Below are 26,482 nucleotides of genomic sequence, written 5' to 3' on the forward strand. Positions count from 1 at the left end.
AGCCACAATGGGAACTCCAGGTTCTTGGATTTTGGAACCAGACCATCTGAATAAAGTCTCTATTCTCCAAATTACTAGCTGTGGGACATCGGGAAGTTAACTTCTCTAGTTTTCTCGTTAGGCATCATAAGAGCACTATGTGGTAATCATGAGAATTAAGTGCTTAGAACAATGCTTAACTACAGTACTTAGAACAATGAGTAGAATATAAGAAGTATATATTAATTTTGCTGTTAATATTATTACTACCCAAGGGAATATAATTATTAAGTAATTGACCAGGAAGTGCTACATAATCCATCTGATTTCACATCAAACCATAGTTTCCCTGAACTACAACTGCCTCTAATTGACAGGTAAAGATTCTGAGACCTAGATGGATAATGGATCTTATCCAAGTTCTCCAGATAGAAAGAGGCAGAGCTGGGACAACAATGCAGATATCCCAGTACTTTGTATACTCCAGCACCCATGCTGTCAGTTTCCCCAAGATTCCCTTTCTCCCATCCCCATTCTCATGTTCCATAGAGCCAGGACAGGAGCAGGAGATGCAGTGCTTGGATGAGCATCAAACCAGTGCGCCAGCCAGGACATTTTGAGCTGACCCTATTATTAACCCATTTCTACAGATAAGGCTCTCAAGCCTTGAGGCTGACACAGCCAAGGTCAGAGAATACTGGGGACCTAAGTCATTATTCTTATCTGTTCTGCTCAGAAGATAGAGAATAAAAATATTAACACTGACTCTTTGGAGGGATTATTCTTGGTGATTTCTTTTAAATTAGAGGGATAATATACATACACCAAGTAAATAAGAGGCACTAATTTTTTTTTGGCCATGCCCATGGCATGTAGAAGTTCCCAGGCCAGGAATCTAATCTGTGCCACAGCTGTAACCAGAACCACAGCAGTAACAACACCGGATCCTTAACCCACTGAGTCACGAGAGAACTCCAAGAGGCACTAATCTTAACTTTACAGTGTGGTGCTTTTTTTTTTGTTTAAACATGCAAGCACCTGTGTAACTACTACCAATACCAAGATAGAGAATATTTCCTACACCCCAGAAGACTCCTTTGTATAACCACTACTCTGACCTCTGTCATCGGAGTTGGCTCTTTTTGGGTATTTCTGATCCTTTGCCTAAGTCTCTTCACCCCATGAGCAGTAAACCACCTCCCTCCACCTATCTAAAGTCCACCAACTATTTAAAGCCTCTCTCTTCCTGTAGCATCCTTGATTTGTCCTGCCTGTCAGCTCTGTGAGCAGCTCAAATAATAATAATAATAATAATAATAATAATAATAATACCATGACTTGCTCCATCTCCTTTTGCCTAGGATTATGTCTAATGTAAGGTCAAGTTCACACTTGCTGATGAATCCATGCCAAGCTTTGAGGGTGTTGGCCCCTACCTACAGAGTATGAACAAAGCACCTCCAGCAGAGTTTCCCTCCTGTCACCTGGGAGCCAGTCAGTGCCAAGTGGCAGAAGGAATGCCTCACATGCAGCAGGGAAGCTGAGTTCCTGCTCCTTGTGCCGGTAACCACCTATGTGACCTTGAATAATGGATGGGCTTTAAGAATAAGTCACTAAAACTGAAACTCTAGGTCTGAGTTTATCTATACAACTGGGGCATTGGACTAAATAATAATAGGAATAGTAGCTAACAGGCTGGGCTAAGTCCTTTATACATCCTCCTATTTAAACTTTGAAGTCATCTTGTAAAATAGGTATTACTATGGTCATTTTGCAGTTGAGGAAACAGAAGGAAGTGGGGAGAGTTACCTAACGTGTTAATAAATAGTAAAGCTGGGACACCATCCAAGGTCTGCTCATCTCATAGGACTGTGTTCTTAGTGCCTGGACTCTCTACCTGCCTGTGGTCATTGTGACCTCTTCCTGCTCTTCTGATCCAGTTCATGAAACATGACTCTAGTTCTCTTTGAAGAGCCAGGGGAAAGCACAGAAATGTATAGCAAGGAAAGAAGAGTGACCCTGGGGTCTATTGAGCACAATAGACCACAGTGACATCTTCCCCAAGGACAAAGAATTCTAAGCCTCCCAGAATTGACACCAGCAGGCAAGGGAGAGAATACACTTGATTGAAGCAGGAGAGTGAGAGAAGGTGATGTTGTATTTGAGTCTTTTTTCCATATGATCCAGAACCCCAAGCCATGATTTTAATTCAGGAAGCATTTACTGAGCCACTAGAGTGTGCAAAGTTGTAATGGGGGGTATAAAAATCAAGGAGGCTCAGAACCTGCCATTCAGAAACTCACTAGAGGACATGTACCATACAAATAAACATAAACAAAGTGGTGAGGCAGAAGCAGAGAAGGGTAGAGAGGGCATCATGTCTTTTGGGAGAATGAGGTCTATCCAGAACTCTGAAGGACAGGTAAGATCTGGGCAGAAAGTGATCATATAGAAAGGGTGAGGCTGGTGATGAAGACTGTATGAGGATGGGCCGGCAATCACAGAGGGAGAAGGGGCAGAGTTTCTTTCTTGGGCTCAGGAGGCATGCACTCTAAGTTTATGGTACTGGCTTATATGTGGGACCAAGAACAGGTCTGTTCTGAGATTGGGGGAGCTAATGGGAACTGTGAAGCTGCTGCTTATAAAAAAGCCAAGGTCTCAGGAGTCTTGTTTTTTTTTTGGGGGGGGGTGACATGCCTGAGCATGTGAAAGTTCTGGGTCAGAGACTGAACCCAAGCCACTGCAGTAATCCACTGCGCCACAAGGAATTCTTCACGAGTCTTGTTGATGTGATTGGGCTCTGACACAAGAAATTATGGGCAGAGTTGTGATCACAGTTTTGCCTCCTCCTAAAATAGCATTTCTTGGCAATGTGAAAGACTCTTTATCTACCATTTACCATTACAAACCCTTCTCTTTTTCCATTTCTTCTTTTAATTTTTTTACTTTTTTTGCTTTTTGCTTTTTAGGGCTGACCCCTTGACATATGGAAGATCCCAGGCTAGGGGTCGAATCAGAGCTGCAGCTGCCAGCCTACGCCACAGCCACAGCAACACAGGAACTGAGCCATGTCTGCGACCTACACCACAGCTCACGGCAATGCCAGATCCTTAACCTACTGAGCGAGACCAGGGATCGAACCTGAGTCCTCATGGATACTAGTCAGGTTCATTATCAGGCACGATGGGAACTCCTCTTTTTCCATTTCTTCTTAGATGATGATTTTCTTAAAACCATCCTTGCAGATAACTCTTACATATGCAAAAAATGCTGATGTTTCACTTAAAGTGCTTTTTCATTATTATTATTGTCACCAATATTTGATTGCTAAGTGGGTGGATAGGGAACCCATAAATTATTTTTTAAGACCAATCTAAAATCCTCCTAACATTTGAAACCAACTTGCTGCCATTTCAAAACAAATTTTTCCATCAAACTAAAAGCAATTCATTTTGCAATGTCATTTTCTCTTTCCTCCCACACCATGCGGGTAGAAAGCTCAACCTTTAGGCTGCCACTACTCAAAATACATACGTGTGGTTGCTTCTACCTGCTTCATTTTGCAAGCCCTTGAAAGTCTATCAGACTACACTTTAAAATCACAGCTACTTTTCTCTTTTTCTGGCACTGACCCAAGCAGGTTATCTCAAAGAGAAAATCATGATCAAGAATCAAATGTACACTAAGTGCCCTTGAACTGTGAGGGGGGGAAAATGCCAGACAGAACCACATAAACTTCTGAATGAGTCATTCTTCTGGACTGCAGATTTGGGGCTAAAAATAAAGCAGAGGAGGCTCTGGTTCAACCTACTGTCAGCTTTCTGAACATGTATAAATGCCCCCCTGAAGTTTGGAAGACACCCATGGTCACTTGGGTTTGTCTTTAAAAAACAAAGAAACAAACAAACAACACACTACCTTAAAACAAGAATTTCTTGACCTCATTGCCCATTAGAATGATTCTCCAGAATGTTCTGGAGAGCACTGAAAAAAATATAGATTCCTAGCAGTCACTCCTAGACTAGATTCAGTAGGCCTCAAGTGGGGTCCAGAAGTCTCTTCCTAAAAAGTTCTCCAGGATTTTCTGATTTGTGAACAAGAGCAGAAACCACTGCTTTCAATCTTACCTGGATTTCTCTTATAAGAGGACTTGTTGCCTTGAGTTTGCAGCAAAACTTATCTCTGAAAGCGTGCATCACCTCCTACCCAAAGACCATGGATTCTCTACTTTCTATGTCCATTCTTATTTTAATTTTTCTCAACATCCCTAGGTTATTTGGTCTGTTACCACAGCTTTGGTAAAAATTTCTAAAATCACACGTACCAATAAAACACCTCTTTATATCAATGTGATTCTTTGAAGAGCATAAACTTGATAATAATGTGGCATGTAGATTTGATTGGTTTTGGATTTAGTCTTATTCTCCCCTCAATCCTTCAAAGGAAGGGAAGCAGAGGAGTTTTCTATACAAACAGATTAATGGTAAGTATTTTCTAAGAACTATGGGTGTTCCATTGGGAAGGTCATGTATTCAGATAGCCTACAAAACATGCTTCATTTTGGGATCATGGACAAAACCTATAATTCTTCCCATATCACCCCAAACATAAATCTTTACACCATTAGCCACGGACAGGTGCCACAAGCCCCACAGTCAAACCTTTGCCGCTCAATCTTGCTTGTCTTCTAGGTGAGGGATGATCTCTTCTACCCCAGATCGCCTCCACTGGAAACCATAAGTCCTAGAACATATATTCAGCTTAACATTCAAGCATGGCAAAAAGAAATTCCAACTGATGTCTGTTCTGCCTGGAGGCTAGCGAGCAACTCTGTGAGGGGAGGTTAAGTCCAGGACCCCTGGTTTTGCAAAGACTTACGCTTCTTTGTCCTCAGGGAGGCGGTTCAGCCTGTCTGATGGGAACCTCGCTGTTGTTCACGGAACTGCAAAGAATCCTGCTTTCTTGGGTGTCATTCCCATTTCCCGTCACGAGATCCACTCTAGCTGCTGGTACTCCAGAAAGTACTCTCCTTGGATGGAGGCAGGGCGTGGGGAGGGGGTGGAGAAGCTTATGTGTGATTAGATGGTAAAGTAACAAATGTGATTTTAAATGATCTCATGGGAAACACTGAAACCTGAGGAAGCAAAGAAGCTGCACTTTAGATAACAATGCCTCCAGCGTCCATGATAAACTCCCAGCCTGAAGCAAGGCTGCCTCGATAGCTGGACAGGCAGTCCCCCTCCACTGATCCCAGATAGCAGAGTTGCATCCAATCACAGGGTACCTTCCTTGTCTCTATGTACTGCTTCCATAACAAACACTCACATTTATTAAAATGCTTTTATTTTCCTTCTCACAAATAAAACTTAAAACTTTTATTATTTGTATTCTGAAAAAAAAAATTAAATGAAAAACATACTTGAGTAACTTTTCTACTCATGCATTCTCAGTAATAGACTAGGTTTTATGAAAGAAGAGTTTGAAATTAAATTATAAAAAAGGTCTAAAATCTTAGATTTGGTAAAAGAAAAGAGCAGGAAAAAAATAACCTGTTCCCATGGCCATGGGACCAAGAGGGAGGGAAGAGTGAAGCCAAGGGGAGTGAAGCAGCCCGTCCCGACAGTTCTGAGGCTGCTTTCTTCACCCTGGGCTGGCGTGGGAGTTGTCCCTCAAGGCCAGTTTATATTGCAGGAAATGCTGGATGTTTCAATGCATTATAACATCATTTATTCAAAACTTCCCAAATCAAACAAAGAGTGTCTTCTTCAGGTCATGATTCTATTCTCTCCCTGCAGGAACCAAAACTTTCAAAGGGACAGGCCAAGGAGGGCTGACCCCCCTCCCCCAAGGCTTAGGGTCAGGAGGAAGGTTGGAGGCTTGAGGGTTTAAGTATCACAACAGCTCTGTGGTGATATCATATGATATTTGTATTTCTCTGTCTAACTTACTTCATTTAGTAAGGCCCCTCCTGCTGCAAATGGCATTGTTTCATTCTTTTTTTATGGATGAGTATTTGTTATTATGCATATGTACCACATCTTTATCTACTCCTCTGTTGATGGACATTTAGACAGCTTCCATGTCTTGGCTATTGTAAATAGTGCTGCTATGAACATTGGGTGCATTATGTGATGTGATTTATAAAAGAAATATGTATTTGACCTTCATTCCCCCTGTTTTGGGCACAGAGCTCTTGAAACCCTTGAAATTTCCTAAATGGTGAGAGCCATAAATGTGTCTCTTGTTATGTTAATGAAGTGACTTTTGTAGTGCACCTGAGAATAAGGCTGGTTTCAGGGAGAAGCATCTATGTATTAGAAGATTAGAAATTTTTGTCTTGTCCCTTAACCTCTGGGGATGGCACAGGGTTGGAGGTTGACTCAGTCACCAATGGCCAGTGACTTAATCAACTGTGCCTCTGTAATGAAGCCTCCATAAAACCCTAGGACTGGGTATTCAAGGGGAGCTTCTGAGTTGGTGAACACATGGAGATTTGGGGAGAATGGGGCTGAGAAAGGGCATGGAGGCGCTGTGCCCCTTCCCCATACCCTGCCCTTTGTATCTCTTCCATCTGGCTGTTCCTGAGTTTCCTTTTATAATAAGGTGGTGGTCTAGTGAGCAAATGGGTACCCCGAGTTCTATGAGCCATTTTAGCCAATTATCCAACCCAAGGAACAGGGAATAGGAACCTCTGCTTTATAGCTAGTTGGTGAGAAGGGAAAGTGACAACCTAGGCTTGCAATTGGCATCTGAAGGGGAGGTTAGTCTTGCAGGTCTGAGCCCTTAGCTTGTGGAATCTGATGCTTTCTCTGGGTAGATAGTATCAGAATTGAGTTGAATTGTGAGATACCCGGTTTACTGGTTGTTAAACACAGATTTGCTTGTTTGAGTGAGGAAAACCTCCTCCAACACATACATTGGACCTGGGCACTCAGGACACTTTTAAGTATTAAAGGAGAAGAATTATCTTCCAGAAAGTAACATCTTTTGCAAAGATTTCTTTTGCTGTAGACAACAAGAGAATTATTTTCACCCCCTCTAACTCAACCTCTTCCTGCTTCATCCCAGAAACCTTCCTATACTGAGTAGACACTCATGAAAGTCTTCTTCCCCACTAAGTTACTAAGTTCCCCTGCTGTTACTAAGTAACTTCCTGCTGTGGTTTGTAGTTCATCTCCCTAGGAAGTTTTATTTGTGCTGTTAAAGTGTGACCATTTATTCCGGCATGCTTCACAGAGCTGGACACACAGTATATCTACAAAAACCCTTTCTGTGAAGCTGGGAGTCCCTCCATGGCAGGGTCCAGGACTTATCCTGGGTCTCCAGCCCCTGGCACCATGCCTGTCTGAATACAGAGATACTGAGCTCAGACTAATCGAAGGAATAAAGGAATTGCTACTTTTAATCCATCAGTGAGTTGTCTTGCTTGCATTTATCTAATTGTTTTGAATTGAGATGATGCTTTTAGCCTGTTATTGCACCAATTTGTTATACGTACAAGGGCTTTGTAGCTTACACTTTACTTTGAATACTGATACTAGATGGATATCTGAATATCAAAATAGTCCTTGTTTTATATGTGGAGAAACTGGGGTTGGAAAAGTTGAGAGGCTTCACCCATGCCCCCAGCTCTGCAGTGTGAGGACAAGGAATGAGAACACAAAGTCTCCTACTCTAAGAATCCTGACAGCACAAGTTCCTCAGATGTAACTCTTGCATTCATTCAGTTACTGCTGCTTGGGCAAGCCAACTCCTTTAAGACAGTAACCATCCCTGGGAATCATGGCAGTGATGAGATGCAATGGAAGGAAAAGAATCATCACCAGTTTCTTGGTCCCTCTGCTCTCCTTTATCCTCTGAGGCCCAGCCATTTGTCTCTGTGCCTGTGGTGTGCCCTGGACACAGGCTGAGAGGGTGAGGAGGAGCCCAGGGGCATGGGCACTCTGTGGAGTCTGGTCTCCCTGTCAGAACTCCAAGCGCCAGGGAAAGGCGAGCAGCTTGGTTTCCATGGCGACCTGCCCACCCAGTCCCTGCAGCTGCAGGCCCTCTCTGGCCCCCTGAGGCGGGGGCTGCGGGTGACCCAAGCCAGTCCTGTGCCCACGTCGGCCCCCGCCAGGTTCAGGCCCGAGGCAGGCTGTTCATTCTGAGCTGGAGCTTTGCCTGACACGGTTCCCATGGGGACGGATGTACACATGCTGCCTGTGGTCAGATCCCCAGATCAGAACTGCCCTGCAATTCAGGCAGCTCTTCTCGGGCTTAGAGGCTTTGGAAGAAAGACTGAATTTCAGGTGCCCTAGTCCCTCAACATTCTACCTAGCCAAAGGCAGCTTTAAGAACTTGGCATTATGGAGCCTTCTGTGTTGTGTACAGGGCCTTCTCTCTGCGCCTGGGGCCTGGGGATACCAAGATGACTGAGGCACAGTCCCCGCCCTTAAGGGGGGGGTGGTGAGGAAGACAGCCCATCAAGCTGGTAATTACAGCCCAGAGGGGCCCAGTAACAGTGGGGCTAAGAACAAGAAACAGGAGAGACTGCTCAATCTTGGGAAAGTTTCAGAAGGGGAGCAGGAGGCATTCCAAATGGAGGAAGGGGCTCCTGCAAAAATGTAAGAGGAAAGAATATGCTGTGTGAAATACCAAAGTTCCATGTGTTAGGCAAAGAAGGGGAGGAGGGGCACAGCCAGGGATGGGCAGGTGCCCTGCACTGAGCTGAGCTGGCCTGTGTCCTATAGGAAGAGAGGAGTCATTTTACATAGGAAAGTAGTGAGGGTGGATTTAGAAAGGTCACCAAGGATGCTGTGAAGGAACCAACTGAAGAAGGAGATTAGAGGTGGGGAGGACAGCGAGGTGGCTGTGGAAATCCTGGTCTGGTCGCAGAGGCTGGTGACCAATATCTCAGAGTCAGGGGCCTCCACCCCCAGGTGTGGCTGAGGGTGTACCTTCATGTGGAAATGGCAGGAACCTGGAGCCAGGAGATCTGATTGTCCGCTGACAGATGCCTCACCCACTTCCTGTCTTAGGTCAGGAAGACCCTCAGGGAGAGAGGTCAGCCTCCTGAGGTCATGTTAATTAGGGAGACCCCCAGGGTTGGCTGCTGTGAGGGAAGGGCGGTTGCAGGATTGGGCAGGCAGGGAGATCAGATGGGACCAACCCTATGGGCAGCTCTGGACCTCAGGCACCGTCAGAGTTGTCTGTGTCAGGTGAGTGGCCGGGCCTTCACACTCTCTCTTCAGAGGGTCATTGGAGGTGGGCCATCCCCAGAAGGGGAGGATCTGGAGGCAGCTGCTTGCTGCTGAGGCTGTCCCTGAGAGCTGGCAGCTGCATCTACCTCCAGCACAGCCAGAGAGGGTGGTGGGTACTCAATGAAGGGGATTTGTGCCGGATTCATACCTTGTCCACATCTACAACTTCTCCCAGCAGCAAAATGGATGGGTCTGGACTAGGAGGTCTAGAGAGTCCTCTCAAGTTTTGTTCTAAACTTGTGTGCCTCCAAAGCCAGGAAGCTGCAACAAACAACAAAAATAACTATCATGTACTGAGTGCTTATAACCCACGTGCAGACTCCAAGCTTTTGTGCTCCATTTATATCATCTTTTTTATCCTATGAAATAGGCACACCTATTATCCCACTTTGTAGAGGAGGAGGCAGGGGCCAGAGAAGTGAAGTAACTGCCCAGGTCGCCAGCACCTAAGTGGCAGAGACTGGCTCTTGTGCTGAGTGCACCCTCTGGGTGAACTGGCCTACTTCCTCATTGCAGCTCACACAGCTGCACAAGAAGATTAAGGGTTGGTGATGTGACTGTCACACAAGTATAGGCAGACAACAAGCTGATGCTACCTGCCAGGAACCCCAGGTACCAGGGTGAGGCTTGAAGCAGCCCTCCCCCACCCACCCACTGCCTACTCAAGCATCCTGGGCTAGGGCCTGGGACTGTCCTTAGGGTCTCAGGAATGGAGCAGTGACACATATAAGAAAAGATACTGACTTCATTGAGAAATACACTTACCTGGCTTATAAACAGAAATCCGTTCAGTGAAAGTGGAAGAGGGTTGGGGAGCTGAGTTCTGAGGACTTGAGATGTAATTCACTTGGTCACCTTCCACCAGTGCTTGCATTACCTTCTCTTTCTCTCCAAGTACCTTCCATGAGGTGGACTCTATTCCTCCCTCCCTACCTCTTGACAGATAATTCCTTAGCAAGACGGTCACTTCCATTCACTGAGTGGCCAGGACAGGACAGCTTTGTGCCCAAACCTCATCTCACTCTCACAACAGCCCTGGGAGACGGGATGTCATCCCCATTTCACAGAGGGGTAAATCAAGCCCTAAATGCATTACGTCATTCACCTGGGTCATGCAGCCATTGTGGGGCAGGATTAGAATCTAACTAGTCTATTTGCCCAACCATAGTGTTGAAGGGATTGAGAGCAGGTTCAGGTAAAGGGGTCAGGATTAGAGAAGGAGGTAGCCTTGTGGGCCACAGTTGGAAGGAGAGTAAAGTCATGCAGAGCCACTGGGATGTTGGGGTTGTTTTGGAAGCCACAGCAAGGGGAGCTTCAGAAGCAGAACCTTGAGAGAAGGATTTGGATTCTTTGGGAACAAAATTTTGAAAGGGCAGTTTAGTTGAGCTGGCTTGGTGACCATTATGGGGGTTGTGGCGGTGAGTAAAAAGGCAATACTGACACCTCACAGCAGACTTGGAAGACCCGGTCTCTTGTGTCTAAGTCTCAGTTCCTTGGTGTAAAATGGCCAGGGAGGTGGGGGTTTGGGATAGATGGGATGGGCTGGTTTGGAACATGGTCTGAGAACCATAGTTCAGTGTGTATTAGAATCACCTGGAGAGCACATTTGACCACATTTTTGGGCTCCAGCCCAGCAGTGTGATGGGTGATGTTTTCCATTGCTAATAAGTGAAGGCCATGCTGCAAGTCCTGGCCCTACTGTGAAGAGCACAGGTTTGGTGGCTTCCATGGCCCCTCCTTCCCTGGCATCCCAGGTTTCTGAGACTGAGATTGGCTTCCCAAGCAGGGCCCCTCTCCCTAGCGATGGCCACTGCTGACGCAGGCACAGAGTAAGTGACCCTCTAGTTCCAAAAGCCATGACTGGGAGTGGCTGACACTCTCAATATGCTTTTTGTGCCACCTTTACAGATAATAAGCCTGGAGGTCAGAGAGGTGGTCTCAGAGGTTACACAGCTAATAAATGCTAAAGCCAAGATTAAATACTGGAGCTTGGCTGAGATCCAAGGAACAAAGGAGACCCTTCAGTACTTGGAATGTCTGTTGCTCTGTGCAAAGGTATAATAGGTTATTTACTTGGGAGACCCGGGGCTCCACAGGCCTGAGATTCACTGAACCAACTCCCACCAAAACTTCTGAGACAGGAAGGTCACTGGGATGAAAGAGGTACATTTTGCGTAGGGTCTAGGAGTTACCGGTGGAAAATGGCTTAACAGCACGACTTTCCCCCCAACTTCCCGGGACATGGATGTACAAAGCACAATGAACACCATTGTGATTCCTGAACTTGGTATGGGCAGGCAGAACTAGGTGAGAAAGACCCCCTCACAGGGAACAGAACAGAGCTTTGAGTTATATGAATTTGAATACTAAAGGAGGTGTGATTTTATTTTGTACCCCAGGCTCCTTGCTACAATAGGATGGGATGGGGGTGGTGCTGGCAGGAAAGGTGTGCTATTACTCACATTATCTCTGAAATAGATGCACATTCATTAAAATGACAATTGTTTTAGAGTCATAATTGATACCTGTTTTCATAATTTCAGTCAGAGGGAAAATAGGTAGAAGAAAAGATGCCTAAATCAGCAATGACAGTGAAATCAGAAGGCACCAGCCTGAGACAATGGCATTTCATTTTACAGAGCACTGTTCAGAGGAAAATGCATTGCCTGATGTGGACTCAGTAGAAATTGGCTGAAAAGATTTTTATAAGAGAAAACATTTGGGATCTCGAGCCTCTTAGCCCTTGGCTGGAGAAAAAACTCAGAGCTGGGCTGGAAGAAGCAGGGTGTGCTCTAAGAGCTATGCCATGCCCTGGAGAATCAGGAACTCGGAATACAACTTAATCTAAATGGACAAAGGAAATTCAGAATGGATGTTAATGGATATTTCAATCCAAGATGAAATATGAGTCCAAAGAGCATTCCTTATAATATATATTTAATTGAAATAAACTACATATCTTAAATCAAAAATGATGTTAGCAATTCCATTCAGAATGAGAATTGCTCTGTGACCTTCATTTTCTCCCTCTCTAATGCTTATTGGGAAAAGAACAGTTACCTCAAGTATTTGCTGAATGAATGATTGAATGAATGATGTTACATTGGCAGAGGAAGGTTCTGAAAGTGTGCTTTTAATAATGTAGTTAATTTCCCATGCTTTTCAGGTTTTCTACAGTGAAAAGAAATTACTTTGATAGAATAAATTAGAATTGAGTGGGGGACTGGTTAGGAATCTCTTCTCTTGAGGGTGAGTTTCTTGAAAGGAGCAGATGCCCCCTCTGACCTGTGACTCAACCACAGGGAGAAACATGCTGACAGATGCCAGTTAGCAAGGATGGGGCAGTGAACCAGCTGGGACCCAGTTTCTCTGTACCAGGAGTTTTGCGGGGAGTTGGCATTCCAAGGGAGGTGCTCAAATGGCCTCTCCCTCAACAGACACACAGTTTGGCTATGATGGTTCATGCACTTGACATGCATAATTCTAGAACAACCTAAGTCTGTGGCCAATAAGATAGTAGAGCTGGAGTGCAGCTGAAGAAAGATGGCTGGCAGATGGGTGGGAATTCTGTCTTGTTGAGAAACAGCTGTTAACACAAAGGAGAAGGGTGTGTCCTGGCCACGATCCCTCTCGCTGGTCAGAAATGACTGGAAAATGACAAACCATCTTGGATCTCCCTAGGGTGCACTTCCTGGCACTGAGAATAGAAAATTCACTCAAGGACTTCACTGGAGTACAGATCAGGGTGGGCTGGAGCGTTCCTGGAAGGGGCAGGGCCAAATTTCACACTCTTTCTGTCTTTCTGCTCTGCCATCCTGACAGTATGGCTTCTAGTCTTTGGTGTGCCTCATGGTCACAATATGGTTATTGGATCCCTATCATCACATTTGTATTCCAGGCGGGAAAAAGGAAAAGGTGGCAAAGGATAAAAAGACATATCAACTGATTTAGCCTCCTCTTTGTTTTTGGCCACTCCTGCAGCATATAGAAATTCCTGGGCCAGGTATCAAACCTATGCCACAGCAGCAAACCAAGCCACAGCAGTGACAATGCTGTATCCTTAATCCACTGAGCCACCAGGGATCTCCAAGCTCCCTCTTTTAAGGAGTTTTCTAAAAGGCTCCTGCAGCACTGTCCACTATAACTCATTGGCCATAACTTAAAGCAAGTCTACACCTAGCTTCAAGGGAGAATTAAAGCTGTCTTTTTACTTTTAAGGTGGGCACTTTGACACCTCTAATAAAAACATGTTTCTTTTACTAACGAAAGATGAGAGTGGATATTTGTTGAGCACTGTACCACCTCTGCCACAACTTTCCTTTGCCTTGGCTACTATGGTCCTAGTAGTTAAGGACAGCCGTGGGAGGCACTTTCATAGAAACTAAGCTGCAAGTGTCTTGACCATCAGAAACCTGAAGTAATCCTGACCCTGCTCTAAACACTTTTCAGCAGCAGCCTCAATAGCACAGTTCATCTCTGGGCTGGCCTCAGGTAGGAAAGCACCTACATCTGGGGAGAATAAGTACCTTTGGCTTAAGTACCACAGCAGCTGTGAGCCTCAGAGGAGCTAATGCACATAACAGCACCTCATAAACTATGAGGACCAGGACCTCACTACTAAAAACCAACAGTACTGGCATTACCTGGGAGGTTACTAGAAATGAAAATTCTCAGTCTCACTGCTGCCCTGCTGAACTAGATTCTGTATTTTAACCAGGTCGCAAGTGATTCAGGTGAAGTTTTGGCTTTTCTTTCTTTTTTCTTTTTACAGCCACACCTGCAGTATATGGAAGTCCCAAGGCTAGGGGTCGAATTGGAGGCCTATGCCAGAGCTACGGCAACACAGGATCTGAGCCGCATCTATGACCTACACCACAACTTGAGGCAATGCTGGACCCTTAACACACTGATCAAGGGCAGGGGTTGAACCCATATCCTCACAGAGACAATGACGGGTCCCTAACCCGCTGAGCCACAATGGGAACTTAAAGTTTAAGAAACACTTCCCTCTAGCGCCATGGGCTTCCATCATAAGAGAGGCCAGGTGGCAGGGGACAGGTGAGCTCCCCTGAAACACCTGGGTAAAGTATCTTGGGAAAGTCACTCTCCCCCTCTGGGCTCAGTCTTCCTACCTGTTAGAGGAGAGATTTGCACCAGACCCTTGTTCTACAAAGAGTGGTCTTAGATCAATAGTATCAGCATTGTTCTGGTAGAAATGTCGAATCTCAGTGGACTTCCCACACAGGGTGAGTGAAGAAGGGTCTGAATTTTGACAACCTCCCCAGGTGATAACTCTGTAAAGTTTAAGAAACCATGCACTACATGCTCTGCGTGCTCTGAAGTGAGAAGTCAAAGTCATTTAGGCAACTGGTCTCAGGGTTCTAGTCTGTGATGTGGATGACGGAAGACCACTGATTCCTGGAGCTTCTTAGATTGGGCTGAGTGGAGATAAACTCCCTTTGAGAGCTCAGTGACTGGCAGAGCACAGGCAGTGAGCCACACGGTTAGTACTCTGGGTGCCTAAGCCAGGTCTGAAGCAGGGATCAGGCTTGGGGCTTTCTCATTAGGCACTTCTCCTCTGGAGCTGGATTGGTACTTGGAGCCAGAAGCAGCAGCTGCAGGAAGAGCTCTGGGGATGGCTCCGGACCATGTCTCCCTCTCCCCTTCTCTCTACCCAAAACAGAACTGGGCACACCTGAGGTGCATAGGTGAGCAGTGAGTGCACCACAGAGTCAGTGCTGCTGGCTTTCAGCAGGAGAAAAAGGAGGAACCTACCTAACCAATCTTTTTGCCTCAAGCACTTTGTTATCAAAAAGAATCCATGAAGATTGATGTTTCGGACTAAATAAAGCTGTGCTCCCACTCCAATTGAGCTTATAATGGAGTCTAATTTTATAAAGAAGCCAATTAATGGCTTTGTAAATATAAAAGAAAGGATCCCTGCTTTTTTTCTTGACCAAAAAAGGCCCCAGAAGTTAGTCCTGTAAAAATGTCAAATCTTGCTTTAAAGAATGGCAAGACTTCTCCAGGGAGAAAACAGGAAATGACTCACAGAGGGCGCCCCAAGGCCGCTCAGCTGTACAAAGGGGCCCCCTGTGCAGTAATGCGAGGCTGCTGGAGGACTGCTGGAGGAAAGTGCCCCGCCCACGGGGGCAGGCTGTCTTCTCTAGGCTGAGGCTCTCTGAGGGGCCCGGGGTGCTGGCGTGATGGCTGGAAGAGACCAAACATCACAGTGAGGCTGAGAGCCTGACACAGCCAGGATTTGGTGCCTGGAGGAAAACTCATGTAGAAATAATGCTAAAGTAACCACACAAAACTATCAGTGCAGGAACTCATACCTGTACTGGACTCTATCTGGCTCTCACTTTTATCCCATTTGATAAGCAAGTGGACACCAGGAAAAGGACTTCTTGGTTTCTTGTGGACTAACTCAGACCTGAGTCTTCTATTCTGTCATCTATCTCCCTATCTGCCTCCCTTTCTTTCACTTCCTTCCTCCCTCTTCCCCACCTTCCCCTGCTTCTATTCCCTTTTTGATCCATAGGCTTGCCCTGCCCAGTCATGGCCTGCACAGGAAGACCAGGCATATTCATTCTTTCTCTCCCTGGGGCCTGCTTGAGTCACTTAGCCCATGCCCAGCTGTGGCACATCTGGGGCCATCTGATGAAAGGTCAGGAGTGACAGGTGGAGTTGGATGTCATACAGAAAAGGTGGCCAGGGCACTGTAACCTAAAGGGCACTTGGCAAAATCCTTTACATGTCAATTTTAGTGTGTTCACCCTCTAAACCAATGGAAACCCATGCAGAATTTCTCCTTTTCCAACATATCAGGGTTTTTTTGGCACTTCTGCCTCTGACCATTCCCCTACAGGCCTCCAATCTTGACGTGACCCCATTCTTGCTCTGCTCACCCAGAGATGAGGGGCTGGAAGGTGAACAAGTTGAGCACATGCATCAGAGTATCCAAGGCACCACTTCCTTCTTGTTAATGTCAAGATTTAGGCCCATAGAGGGTATGGGCCTTGTTCAAGGTCACACAGCAAGTTGGTGGCAAAGCAGAGCTCAGGCCCCCACTGCACTGTGAGCAAGGGCAGGAAGGTTTTTCTCAGCATCCTGCAGAGGGATTGGGAAAGCAGCTGTAGGCCCCAGTGGCTCTGAGAAAAGGCTGCTGTGGGGCTCAGCAGAGCATTCTTAAGTGTAATTGACTTTTAGGCATTAAACTTTTACCAGAATGAGCTCACAAGGTCTATAGGGAGAAAGAAAGTGCCTGGCATTTCCTGCCTCTTGGGGCAGTGTCTGGGGTGCAGAGAACCCATCTCCAGGCTGTAGGATAGAGATCTCCCCTGGGAGGGAGAAGCAGGGTGAGGCCCCAGGAGAGCCTGCAGGCCAGCTGGTTCTCACTATTCTCCCAGGCGGTGGAGGGACAAGGACTAAGATGACCCACTCGGTAGCCCTCAAGCAGTCATGCCTGAGAAATGAGTGACTACTGCGGGGATGGGGGAAAGGGACAGAGGACTCAGACCCTGCTCTTGGGGAGCAACCCCCACCTCTTGACCATGTTAACTCATTTTTTGTACCTAAACTTGTCCTACCACCAGTCATGGACCTGGTTTAAATCACTACCAATCTCTGGGCAGCAGTTTCCTTATCAATATAATGAAGAGCTGAACAAGATGATGTCTTGAAATGTTTTGAGCTTTGTCTTTCCCTAATGAGGGAGTTATTCCAATTCTTATCCCAAGGCTTCTTTTCAAATATTGAGGCAGCCATTCCTTACCCCCAGGCAGGGTATCACCTTTGATATGTCTCCCCAGGTGAGTGGGTGGGTGTCAAAGCTTAGCAGCAATCCCTAGAATAACAGCAGCCTCTTGCTTCAGACTTTAGTGCTAAAATAAGAGATCCGGAGGCTAACTGAGACTTCCATTTAGATTTAAAAAACTCAAGGGCTTTTTTAAAAATAGGCTTATTGAAGCATAATTGACATACCATGAACTGCACATATTTGAATAGTACAATTTGATAGTTTTTGACACAAGTTATTCACTTGTAAAACTATCATCATGAACAAGATAGTAAACAAACCCATCATCCCCCAAAGTTTCTTCATGCCCCTTTATCCTCCCTTTTACCAACCCTTCCCCCATCCCCAGGTTACCACTGATTTACTTTCTGTCACTATAATTCAGCTTACATTTTCTTCTTTCAAAAGGAAAAGGTAACCTACAGAATGAGAGAAAATATTTGCAAACCATTTATCAGATAAGATGCTAATATCCAAAAGAGATAATGAACTCATACAACTCAATAGCAAAAATACCAAACAACACAATTTAAAAGTGGACAAAGGAACTGAGTAGACCTTTTTCCAAAGAAGACAATACATATGGCCAACAGATACATGAAAAGGTGCTCAACATCACTAATCATCTGGAAAATGCAAATCAAAACCACAATGAGATATCAACTTATATCTATTAGAACGACTATTATAAAAAAGACAAGGCAAAACAAGTGTTGGTTGGGGGTATGGGGCAAAGGGAACCTTGTACACTGTTGGTAGGAATGTAAACTAGTACAGCTAATATGGAAAATTATATGGATATTTCTCAAAAAATTAAAAATAGACAACTACGTGATCCAGTAAACCCTCTACTGAATATATATCCAGAGGAAATAAAATCACAATCTCAAAGAGATATCTGCACTCCAGTATTCAGTGCAGCATTATTCATAATAGCCAAAGCACAGAAATAACCCAAATGTCCATATATGGATGGATAAAGAAAAATGGCAGGTATGTATGTACAATGGAATATCATTTAGCCATGAAAAAGAAGGAAATCCTGCCATGTGCAATAACATGAATGAACTTGAAGGACATTATGCTAAATGAAATAAGACAGATACAGAAAGACAAGTACTGCATGATCTCATTTATATGAGGAATCTTAAAAAAGTCAAACCATAGAACCAGAAGGTAGACCAGTAGTTACCAGGAGCTGGGGGTTGGGGCTGGGGTGGGAAAATTAAGGAGGTATTATTCAAAGGGTATAAACTTTCAGTTACAAGTTCTGGGGAGTCTAACATACAGTATAGTGACTTTAGTTAATAATACTATATGCTAGAAATACACTGAAAGAGTACATCATAAGGTTTCTCACCACACTGAAAGAAAAAAAAAAGGGTGATAATGTGAAGCGATCGACGTGTGAATTAACTTGACTGTGTGAATCATTTCCCAATGTATACATATGTCAAACCACCATGTTGTACATCTTAAATACATACAATCTTCGTTTGTCAATTACATCTCAATAAAGCTGTAAAGAAAGAATATGATCCGTCATTGTGATTTGGCTCCAAAAGTGAATTTAAAATATAGAATGAGCTTAGTGTATGGGAAGGAGTTAAGGGGACTGAGGAGTTAAGCTGCAGAGGCATGGAAGACACAATTTTTTTTTTAATTTTTATTTTTATTTATTTATTTATTTTTCTGCTTTTTAGGGCCACACCCATAGCATATGGAGGTTCCCAGGCTAGGGGTTGAATTGGAGCTGTAGTTACTGGCCTATGCCACAGCCACAGCAACGCAGGATCCAAGCCATGTCTGTGGCCTACACCACAGCTCACAGCAACGCTGGATCCTTCACCCACTGAGCAAGGCCAGGGATAGAACCTGAGGCCTCATGGATGCTAGCCAGATTCGTTAACCACTGAGCCACAAAGGAACTCCCACAATGTTTTTCGTTAGACTGTATGCTTGTTCAAGGTGGCTTGGGTTTGGGGATTGATGGAGATTAATAAAAACAAAATCAACATCTCCACAATACCTTTCGGTACCGCCACTCTCTGACTTGCACACTTGAAGTTGACATGAATAGAAGTGTATTGTACAGAAGAAGGGGACCATACCCCCTGCCCCCTGGGTACCAGGTGCTAGAAGAGATAGATTAACCAGAGTTTGCTTGGAGAAGGAGGGAGAAAATGATAGAAGGATGGAAACTACATTAAAATAGCAGAAAAACAGAGTACATCAATAGGACTGAGGATGTTAGATTTGGAGAGGGAGCACAGCATCTCCTATGCAAAGGAGGTTTCCACAATGTAAGAACTTTGAAGACATGTGTTGTTCTCCAGTAGAGAAGAAATGGATGGTAAAAGATTTGCTGACACAACCAGGAAAACTCTATACCCTCTCTTCTACTTCAACCACATCATCTTTTGCTGATGTCGTGGTGTAGTGGTAATAGCTTGAGCTCTGCAGCCAGACTGCTGAAGTTTGAATACTATCAGGGCCACTTCTTGGTTATGCGGCCTGAGCAAGCCTTTTATTTCCTCTACATGCCTCAGTTTTCTCAGAATAATGAAGATTAAAAATAGTTCATCTCTAATAGAGCTGCTGTGAAGATTAACCAAGGTAATACTGGGAAAGCGGCTACTGAGTCCAGAATAAATGCTCAATAAATGTTAGCACTTGTTTTCTCACTGCCTCTTTGATTACTCCTGGGCAGTGAGGGACAGGATTGCCCACTGAATGACCCTGGAGGTTCTGCCTGGGTTGCCAGGCAACAACCATCTGGGACTAGCGGCTCCCTCTCCTTGAGCAGGAGGAGCTGTGCAGGATTTCAGCTTCCCCGAGGGCACTGGGTGCTTGTAGCTGACATTCCAAGACAGCTCCGCAGAACATTTGGCTCTTGAGTCTGGATTATTTATAAGGCAGGCTCTCATATTTGCTCTATGAAAGAGCAGGGAACCCTATTGCACTGTGCCCTGGCTTCTGGCATGCTTCTTGGTGGAAAGGATGAAAAGGTGGGACCAAGGTATCTCATCTTGTTGGCTGTGACTTCCTCACAAAGTCTGCTTTGTGCCCATACTGCATGTCATGGTGTTACCTTCACCTACCTTTCCAGACCCTTCCCTGAACTGTCTCACTCCTCACCTTTATTCTCTGAAAGCATGGCTCCCAGGGCGAGTCCTCTGCCTCCTTCTAAATCTAGGTATGCTCACTCCTCAATGATTTCATCTGCTCCTGGAGTTTTAAATGTCACCCTTGTGTTGAGAACTCTTGTTCAGGCCACGTCCTCAAATTCCATGCCTGGCTGAACATTGTCACTTGGATCTGGTATCATAAACCTTTGAAATGTTCAAAACTGAAAATTGGTTTTTATATTTTCTTCTTCCTTCTTGTAAACAAACAAAAATAAATGAAAAAAAAGCCATCTTGTCACGCCTAGGCTCACGAATTTGATGACTTGTGCTGTTACCCTGGTCTCAAATCCCAAGGTTCTCCCAGACACTTGCCCCATGGCCAGGCATTTGGCACAAGCATCCTAGTCACACTGCATTGTCCCCTGCCTCTGTCCTCACTCAGTGCCTCTTTCACACCAGGATCACTATTCCAGACACTTTCTCCTCCATTCCACCTGAATACTCTGTCCAGATTAATTTTTCTCCCCAGCTCAAACACAAGCAATGCCTCTTATTACCTAAATATGTTAGAACTCTGCACTCTGGCATTCGAGGCTCTCGTGAAACAGTCCCTTTCTAGATTCAGGTGCTGTTACTCCACTATCTACACTCTGGAGTCAAGTCAATTGGGGAGCTCGTGCTCCCTTCCACTTTCTACACTCCTTACATTCCATGGTGCTGTCTATACTGCCTCCTCCCTTTCAAACACGCTGCTCAACAACTTCTACCTGTCACAATCCTACACATGACCCAGCTCATCTCAGATGACTCCCCTCTCTTGTGAAGCCTTCCTGTGAGCCTATCTCCACTCTCACTTTGAAAGCAAAGCTGCATCCTGGTTCAGGCGCTTGGTACTTTTCATTGTATTATCATCACCTGAACACTTGTCTAGTTCTCCTCCCAATTAGCATATATGCTCTTGAGGCGAAGAGCTATTTGGTTAGAAGCAGTTTGCTGAAGGTGCTATAACATTGGCCCATAGGACTTGCCTGTTGATTGAACTGAGAAGGGGATGATTAGCCCCAAGAAAAGAAGTTTGAGAAGACAGGGAACTGGCTTCATGTGCCTATAGGGTTGTCTGCTGGGGAAATTCAGCATGGCCCCAGGAGGACGTAGCTTAGACCAACATCTTTGACTCTTAGGGGACCCTGGGTTCTTGCACAGTTCTTGCATACTCTGGGGAGTATGAAATTTCTAGCACCCATCCAGGGTAATTCATCACTTCCTGCCTTGGCTCTCTTCTCCCCCCTTAGCTCTCTAGCTCTGAGCACCAGGCTCATACAGATAGATGCTGTGCTGCTTTCATAAAAAGAACACGTTGGGCATTTGCTGCCACCTAGCGAATGAAGCATGGCTTAGCCTCTTGCAAAAGCCAGAGGGATCTCATGCTTTCTCCAGGAGCTGGTTCTAGGAATCTAGCACTGGTGAAATGGGACCTTGTTGGGGTGGTTATGTACACACAACAAGGGCCAAAGCAACCGCACAGAACAGATTTTAATCAAACTTTTAATTTTTTAAAATGGTCTCATCTGTGGCATGTTGAAGTTCTTAGGCCAGGGACTGAATCTGAGCCAATGCTAGATGCTTTAACCCACTGCACTGGGCCCAGGATTGAACCCAAACCCCAGAAGCAACCCAAGCCACTGCAGTTGGATTCTTAACCCACTGTGCCACAGTGGGAACTCCCTCAGGCCCATTAACGGTATGTAACCTGGAATGGGCAAGACCATATCCTTTCAGAACCTCCCTTACTGCCAGCCAGAAAGTATCCCCATTTGAAGCATGGCCAGTCTTCTTTTCCAGAAAAGTTGGTAGGGATATGAACCCAAAGTTCATAATTGGAGGCATCTTTTAGGGAAGCTGTGGGTAATCCCCAATGCCTCAAGCAAAACTGGCAGTGGCTTTAGAACTGGCGATCTCCACAAGGCTCTTGCAGCCCCGCATGAGCGGTCTCAAAAGCACCCTGGTTCTGGGAACACCCACTCCCCCACCCCAGCATGGCCCAGAGTCTACCTGGAGAGTGAGTGCAAATCACCAGGGTACTATGAGGCACAGATGAGATTATGCAAATGCTTAGCCAGTGCCCAATGTCCAGCAAATGCTAAGTAAAAATTAGATATTGATAATGATTAGATAATGATATTACTACTTTTTGCCAATGCTCCAGAGCACAAGGCTGCCTACAAAACTCACGAAATTCAGGCCTTGGACACAAATACACTGGGTCATAGTTAGATCTTGTATGCATTGAAAAAAACCACCCTCTCCGTACACCACAGCATCCAGCACTGGCCTTACCTCCACTGGACAGTGAGGGGCAGGTCAGAGGCTCAGACCTCAGACTCCAGGCAGCTGACAGACACATTAGCTCCTCCAGCCTGTCTGAGATACAAGATTCCAGGGCTATTTCTGCAGGGTTTTCCTCCAAACCTAGATTATCACACTGTAGTTCTTTGCCCCCAGTCCAGCTAATGTCTTGTTTAGCTTCTGGGCATCTCCAGTTTTTATGGAGGTCCTGGACTACTCCTGGGGCCAGGTCCTCCTGATAGAGCTGGGTTGTTCTCTGGGCTGCACTGCATGCAGTCTTTCAGCCAGAACTGAATGCAGGGCTCATCAATGGCTGAGGTCACTGGCTAAGCAGTATGTCATATGGCTCCCCCTGCCCTGGGGTTCAGGTGTTGCTAAGGAGGTGCTCTCTCCATCCAAGGTGCCCAGTGCAGATATTTCAACCAGAGGCAAGTGAAACTGTTTTACTGGTTCCAGCCAGTGGCGTGCTGACCCGGCTTGGGCCAGCTCATGAAAACTGATTGTGGATGTCTCTTCCCAACTCTACATTCAGAAATATCATGTTGATAGCTTAGAATGGGTCGTGATGGCAGTATTCACGACAGAAATCAGTAAACACTACAAATCATGGCTTTTTTTCCTGATGAGCAATTGTTATACACTTATCAGCACATCACTGGCTCTCACCTTTAATTCCAAGCACATTTAAACCACTACTCACACAACCACCAGACAAGAGGATTTTTAGTGTACTATCTGAATGAAATGCAAACTGAAAGTCTCATTTATTTTTTTCCCAAATATACATAACAGAGATTTCAGCTGGTGAAATATAGGGTGGTAATTGACAAGTCATGGTCATGCTTTTAGGTTTGAAATAAACCCCAAATAGTTGATGTTGGCAAAAAAAAAAAAAAATCTGCAGTAAGCTATTTATTGACAGGTTTGGAATTTTCATTTAGCATGCAAAAGAGTTATATATGACAAGCCACATACTTTTACTTGGGAAAACATCAAACAAAGGTATTAGATACTGTACTTAAGAGCATGTAGGGAAACACAGTTTAAAACTTTTTTTGGCTTCTCGTTCTTTTCTTTTGACATAATTTGAACTGTCCTTCAATCCCCACATTAGTGTGTCCTCTATACCCCTTTCTAATGCCTTTTTCCATATTAAAACAGTACCAGTGGTTATAGTCAGGCAGCCTTGTCTTAAATCTCTATTAAGAACCATTTGAAGTAAATTCTGAAACATCATTTCTTTTAGCCAGAAAAAAAAAAAAAATGGGATAGCTAGTTCAGTGAGTCCACTGCTTGTTCACAGACTGAGTTGTGGACCTCTTGGAGTTCAGAGGCTGGAGGCAAGGCTCTGGGGCTGTGAGGTAGGGGTGGAGGTGAGGGGCTCAGTCATAGTGGACTTTGCCCTCGGCCATCCCAGAGTTGGACAAGTCCCCATTGCAGAGTGTCTGGAGGGGAGAATGAGGTCTGTCTTCCAAGGTACACTTGGTCATCTTTGTCATGTATTTTCGAAAGGCCTTTTGAATAACAGCAGCACATCTTTCCTCTTCCTTCCTCTTGGTAGTGGTGACTATGGGTTCATATAACTTCTTGAAAGGGTTGGCTTCCATGAACTTCTCCTCCATCATTGCTTTTATGCTATCAAGGCCACTGGACTCACCAAGCACCCTAGTGGTGAAAGCAAAGAGAATATCCAAGCAATGGAGGCGGTCACCACTCACCATGGGCAAGTCCATAACTAAAAATTGGTATTTATTTGGCTTTGCCACACGCAGAGGCTCAGGAAGGGCATCAGCAAAGTCAGAAAGGGCAGAATATTTGATAAACTGTGTTGCTTCTGGGTCAAACTTTTCCCAGACTTCATAGAACATTTCAAAGTCATCTTCACCCAAAGGGTCCTCACTTTCTTCAGTGGCTGTATTGAAGTTTTCTAAAATCACAGCAATATACATGTTGACCACAATAAGAAAGGAGATGATGATATAACTAACAAAGTAGGTTGTGGCTATGGCAGAGAGGTGACAGTTCTCTGACGTGCGGTTACAGGAGTCTTTTGATTGCAACATGGGGTTGAGGAGGGCATCCCAGCCTGCTGATGTGGTTATCTGGAAGAGACACAGCATGCTGCCTACAAAAGTCTCAAAGTTGAAAATGTCATCAATTCCAGACTCTTGCTTCACTTTGCAAAAAGAGTTCATACCAAAAATGGCATAAATAAACATAATTAGAAAGAGTAGAAGGCCAATGTTGAATAGAGAGGGAAGGGACATCATCAGAGCAAAAAGGAGAGTTCTGATTCCTCGCGCTGCCCGAACAAGCCTCAGGATTCGGCCAATCCGAGCCAAGCGGACAACTCTAAAGAGTGTTGGTGGGAAAGGAATGTGCTCCTGGTCTTCCAAGACAGAAACCATTGTACCTTAAAAGAATGAGAAGGGAAAATCAATTTCTAACAGGCCAACTGATTTCAGACTCAGCCTATCTCTCCTGTCTTGGAATCTGCATAGGACCAACATTTTATCATTACTTTTTTTTTTTTTGTCTTTTTGCCTTTTCTAGGGCTGCTCACGCAGCATATGGAGGTTCCCAGGCTAGGGGTCTAATCAGAGCTGTAGCCACCGGCCTTTGCCAGAGCCACAGCAACATGGGATCTGAGCCGCATCTGCAACCTACACCACAGCTCACGGCAACGCCAGATCCTTAACCCACTGAGCAAGGCCAGGGATCGAAGCCGCAACCTCATGGTTTCTAGTCAGATTCGTTAACCACTGAGCCACAAGAGGACTCCTTTTATCACTTTTTAATTTATGTATAAAATTAAGAATTTTTTATCCACATCAGATAAAATATATATCTGTGCCTTAAGTTGGAAAATAATTTCCAAAGGTCATACAGTTTCAGATGGGGCTTTAGATGGGATAGTACATCTAAATATTGGAGAACACTCCCCACAAGAAAAAGAAACAAAATGCAGTTTATGAAAGGCTCTTCTGGGCTGTTTGGTTAGTTACCTTATGCAACTGTATGTTATCTATGTTGGGCATTTAAGTCTCTTGTGGGATGACAAATGTAATAGTTTTCCATATTTACTGTGTATACAGAATGGAAAACAGATAAACTACAGATGGAGCCATTTAGATTAGAATACAAGGAGAAATTTCTTCTTCTGAAGGTTGGCTAGAGCCGAGCTGTGAGTGGAAATTGTACAACCCCTGGCCCCAAAGTTTCCTAAACAAACAGGTTATAATTATAGAGAAATTTTAACATAGCCTGCCACAGGTGAGGATAGGCCTAGAGAAAGAGGGTGCTGTTGGCATGTTCACCTTTGGGCTAAAGCTACCACAAACCTCTCATATTTGTCAACATGCTGGCAGTCAAAACCATCTGCCATCACCTAATGACTAAAGAAAACTAGTTGATGATATACCTTATTGATTACCCAATTGTTCCAAGGAAATTTAATTCTTATGAAACTGGGCAGCCAACTCTGGTGTCTTTTCTCTCAGCTCAATTCTTCCGCATACCATGTCATTTGAGGTTCAATTAATTTCTCTTTTTCTGACTCTTTAAGGTGGTAGATCTTAACACCTCAACTGGATTGTAAACCCTTGGAGAGAGGTCACTTTGACTCATACTCATTTTATATTTCTCTAAAAGCTTGGGAGAAAGCATGAGAAAATGTAGAGGCTAAGTGTTGAGTGACAGACCAACTGGAAAAGCAAAGAAAATGCTGCCCACATTGGTGAGTAGGAATTGGCTCAATGTATGGATTTTCTCATCCCTTGGGACAAAATGCTATACAGTGCCATGCAGTGTAGCTGCAATTGTTTAGCAGTTGTTCAAAGGAGAGAAGTCAGGTGATTTCCATGAACTCTACAATGCCTGGCACTGCTTGGAAGGAGTTCAATGAATAATGGAATGAATGAGCTAGTCTCTGCATATTGGAGGAAGAGCTCTTTATGTTCTCAGGGGCCTTTCCAGATTCATCCTATCAT

The 26,482-nt window shown here is 44.8% G+C and overlaps 1 protein-coding gene across 1 annotated transcript in view; it reads right to left on the bottom strand.

Moving 5' to 3' along the window:
• Nucleotides 1-23,875: 23,875 nt before the first annotated feature.
• SCN11A (sodium voltage-gated channel alpha subunit 11) overlaps nt 23,876-26,482 on the bottom strand; it is a 66,503-nt gene continuing 63,896 nt past the window's right edge. Inside the window, exon 26 of the mRNA XM_047754353.1 lies at nt 23,876-24,906. Within this exon, the coding sequence (XP_047610309.1) occupies nt 23,876-24,906 (1,031 nt within the window). The remainder of the gene's footprint in view (nt 24,907-26,482) is intronic.

The sequence above is a fragment of the Phacochoerus africanus genome, chromosome 1 (genome assembly GCF_016906955.1).
Source record: "Phacochoerus africanus isolate WHEZ1 chromosome 1, ROS_Pafr_v1, whole genome shotgun sequence".
NCBI classification, from domain to species: domain Eukaryota; kingdom Metazoa; phylum Chordata; class Mammalia; order Artiodactyla; family Suidae; genus Phacochoerus; species Phacochoerus africanus.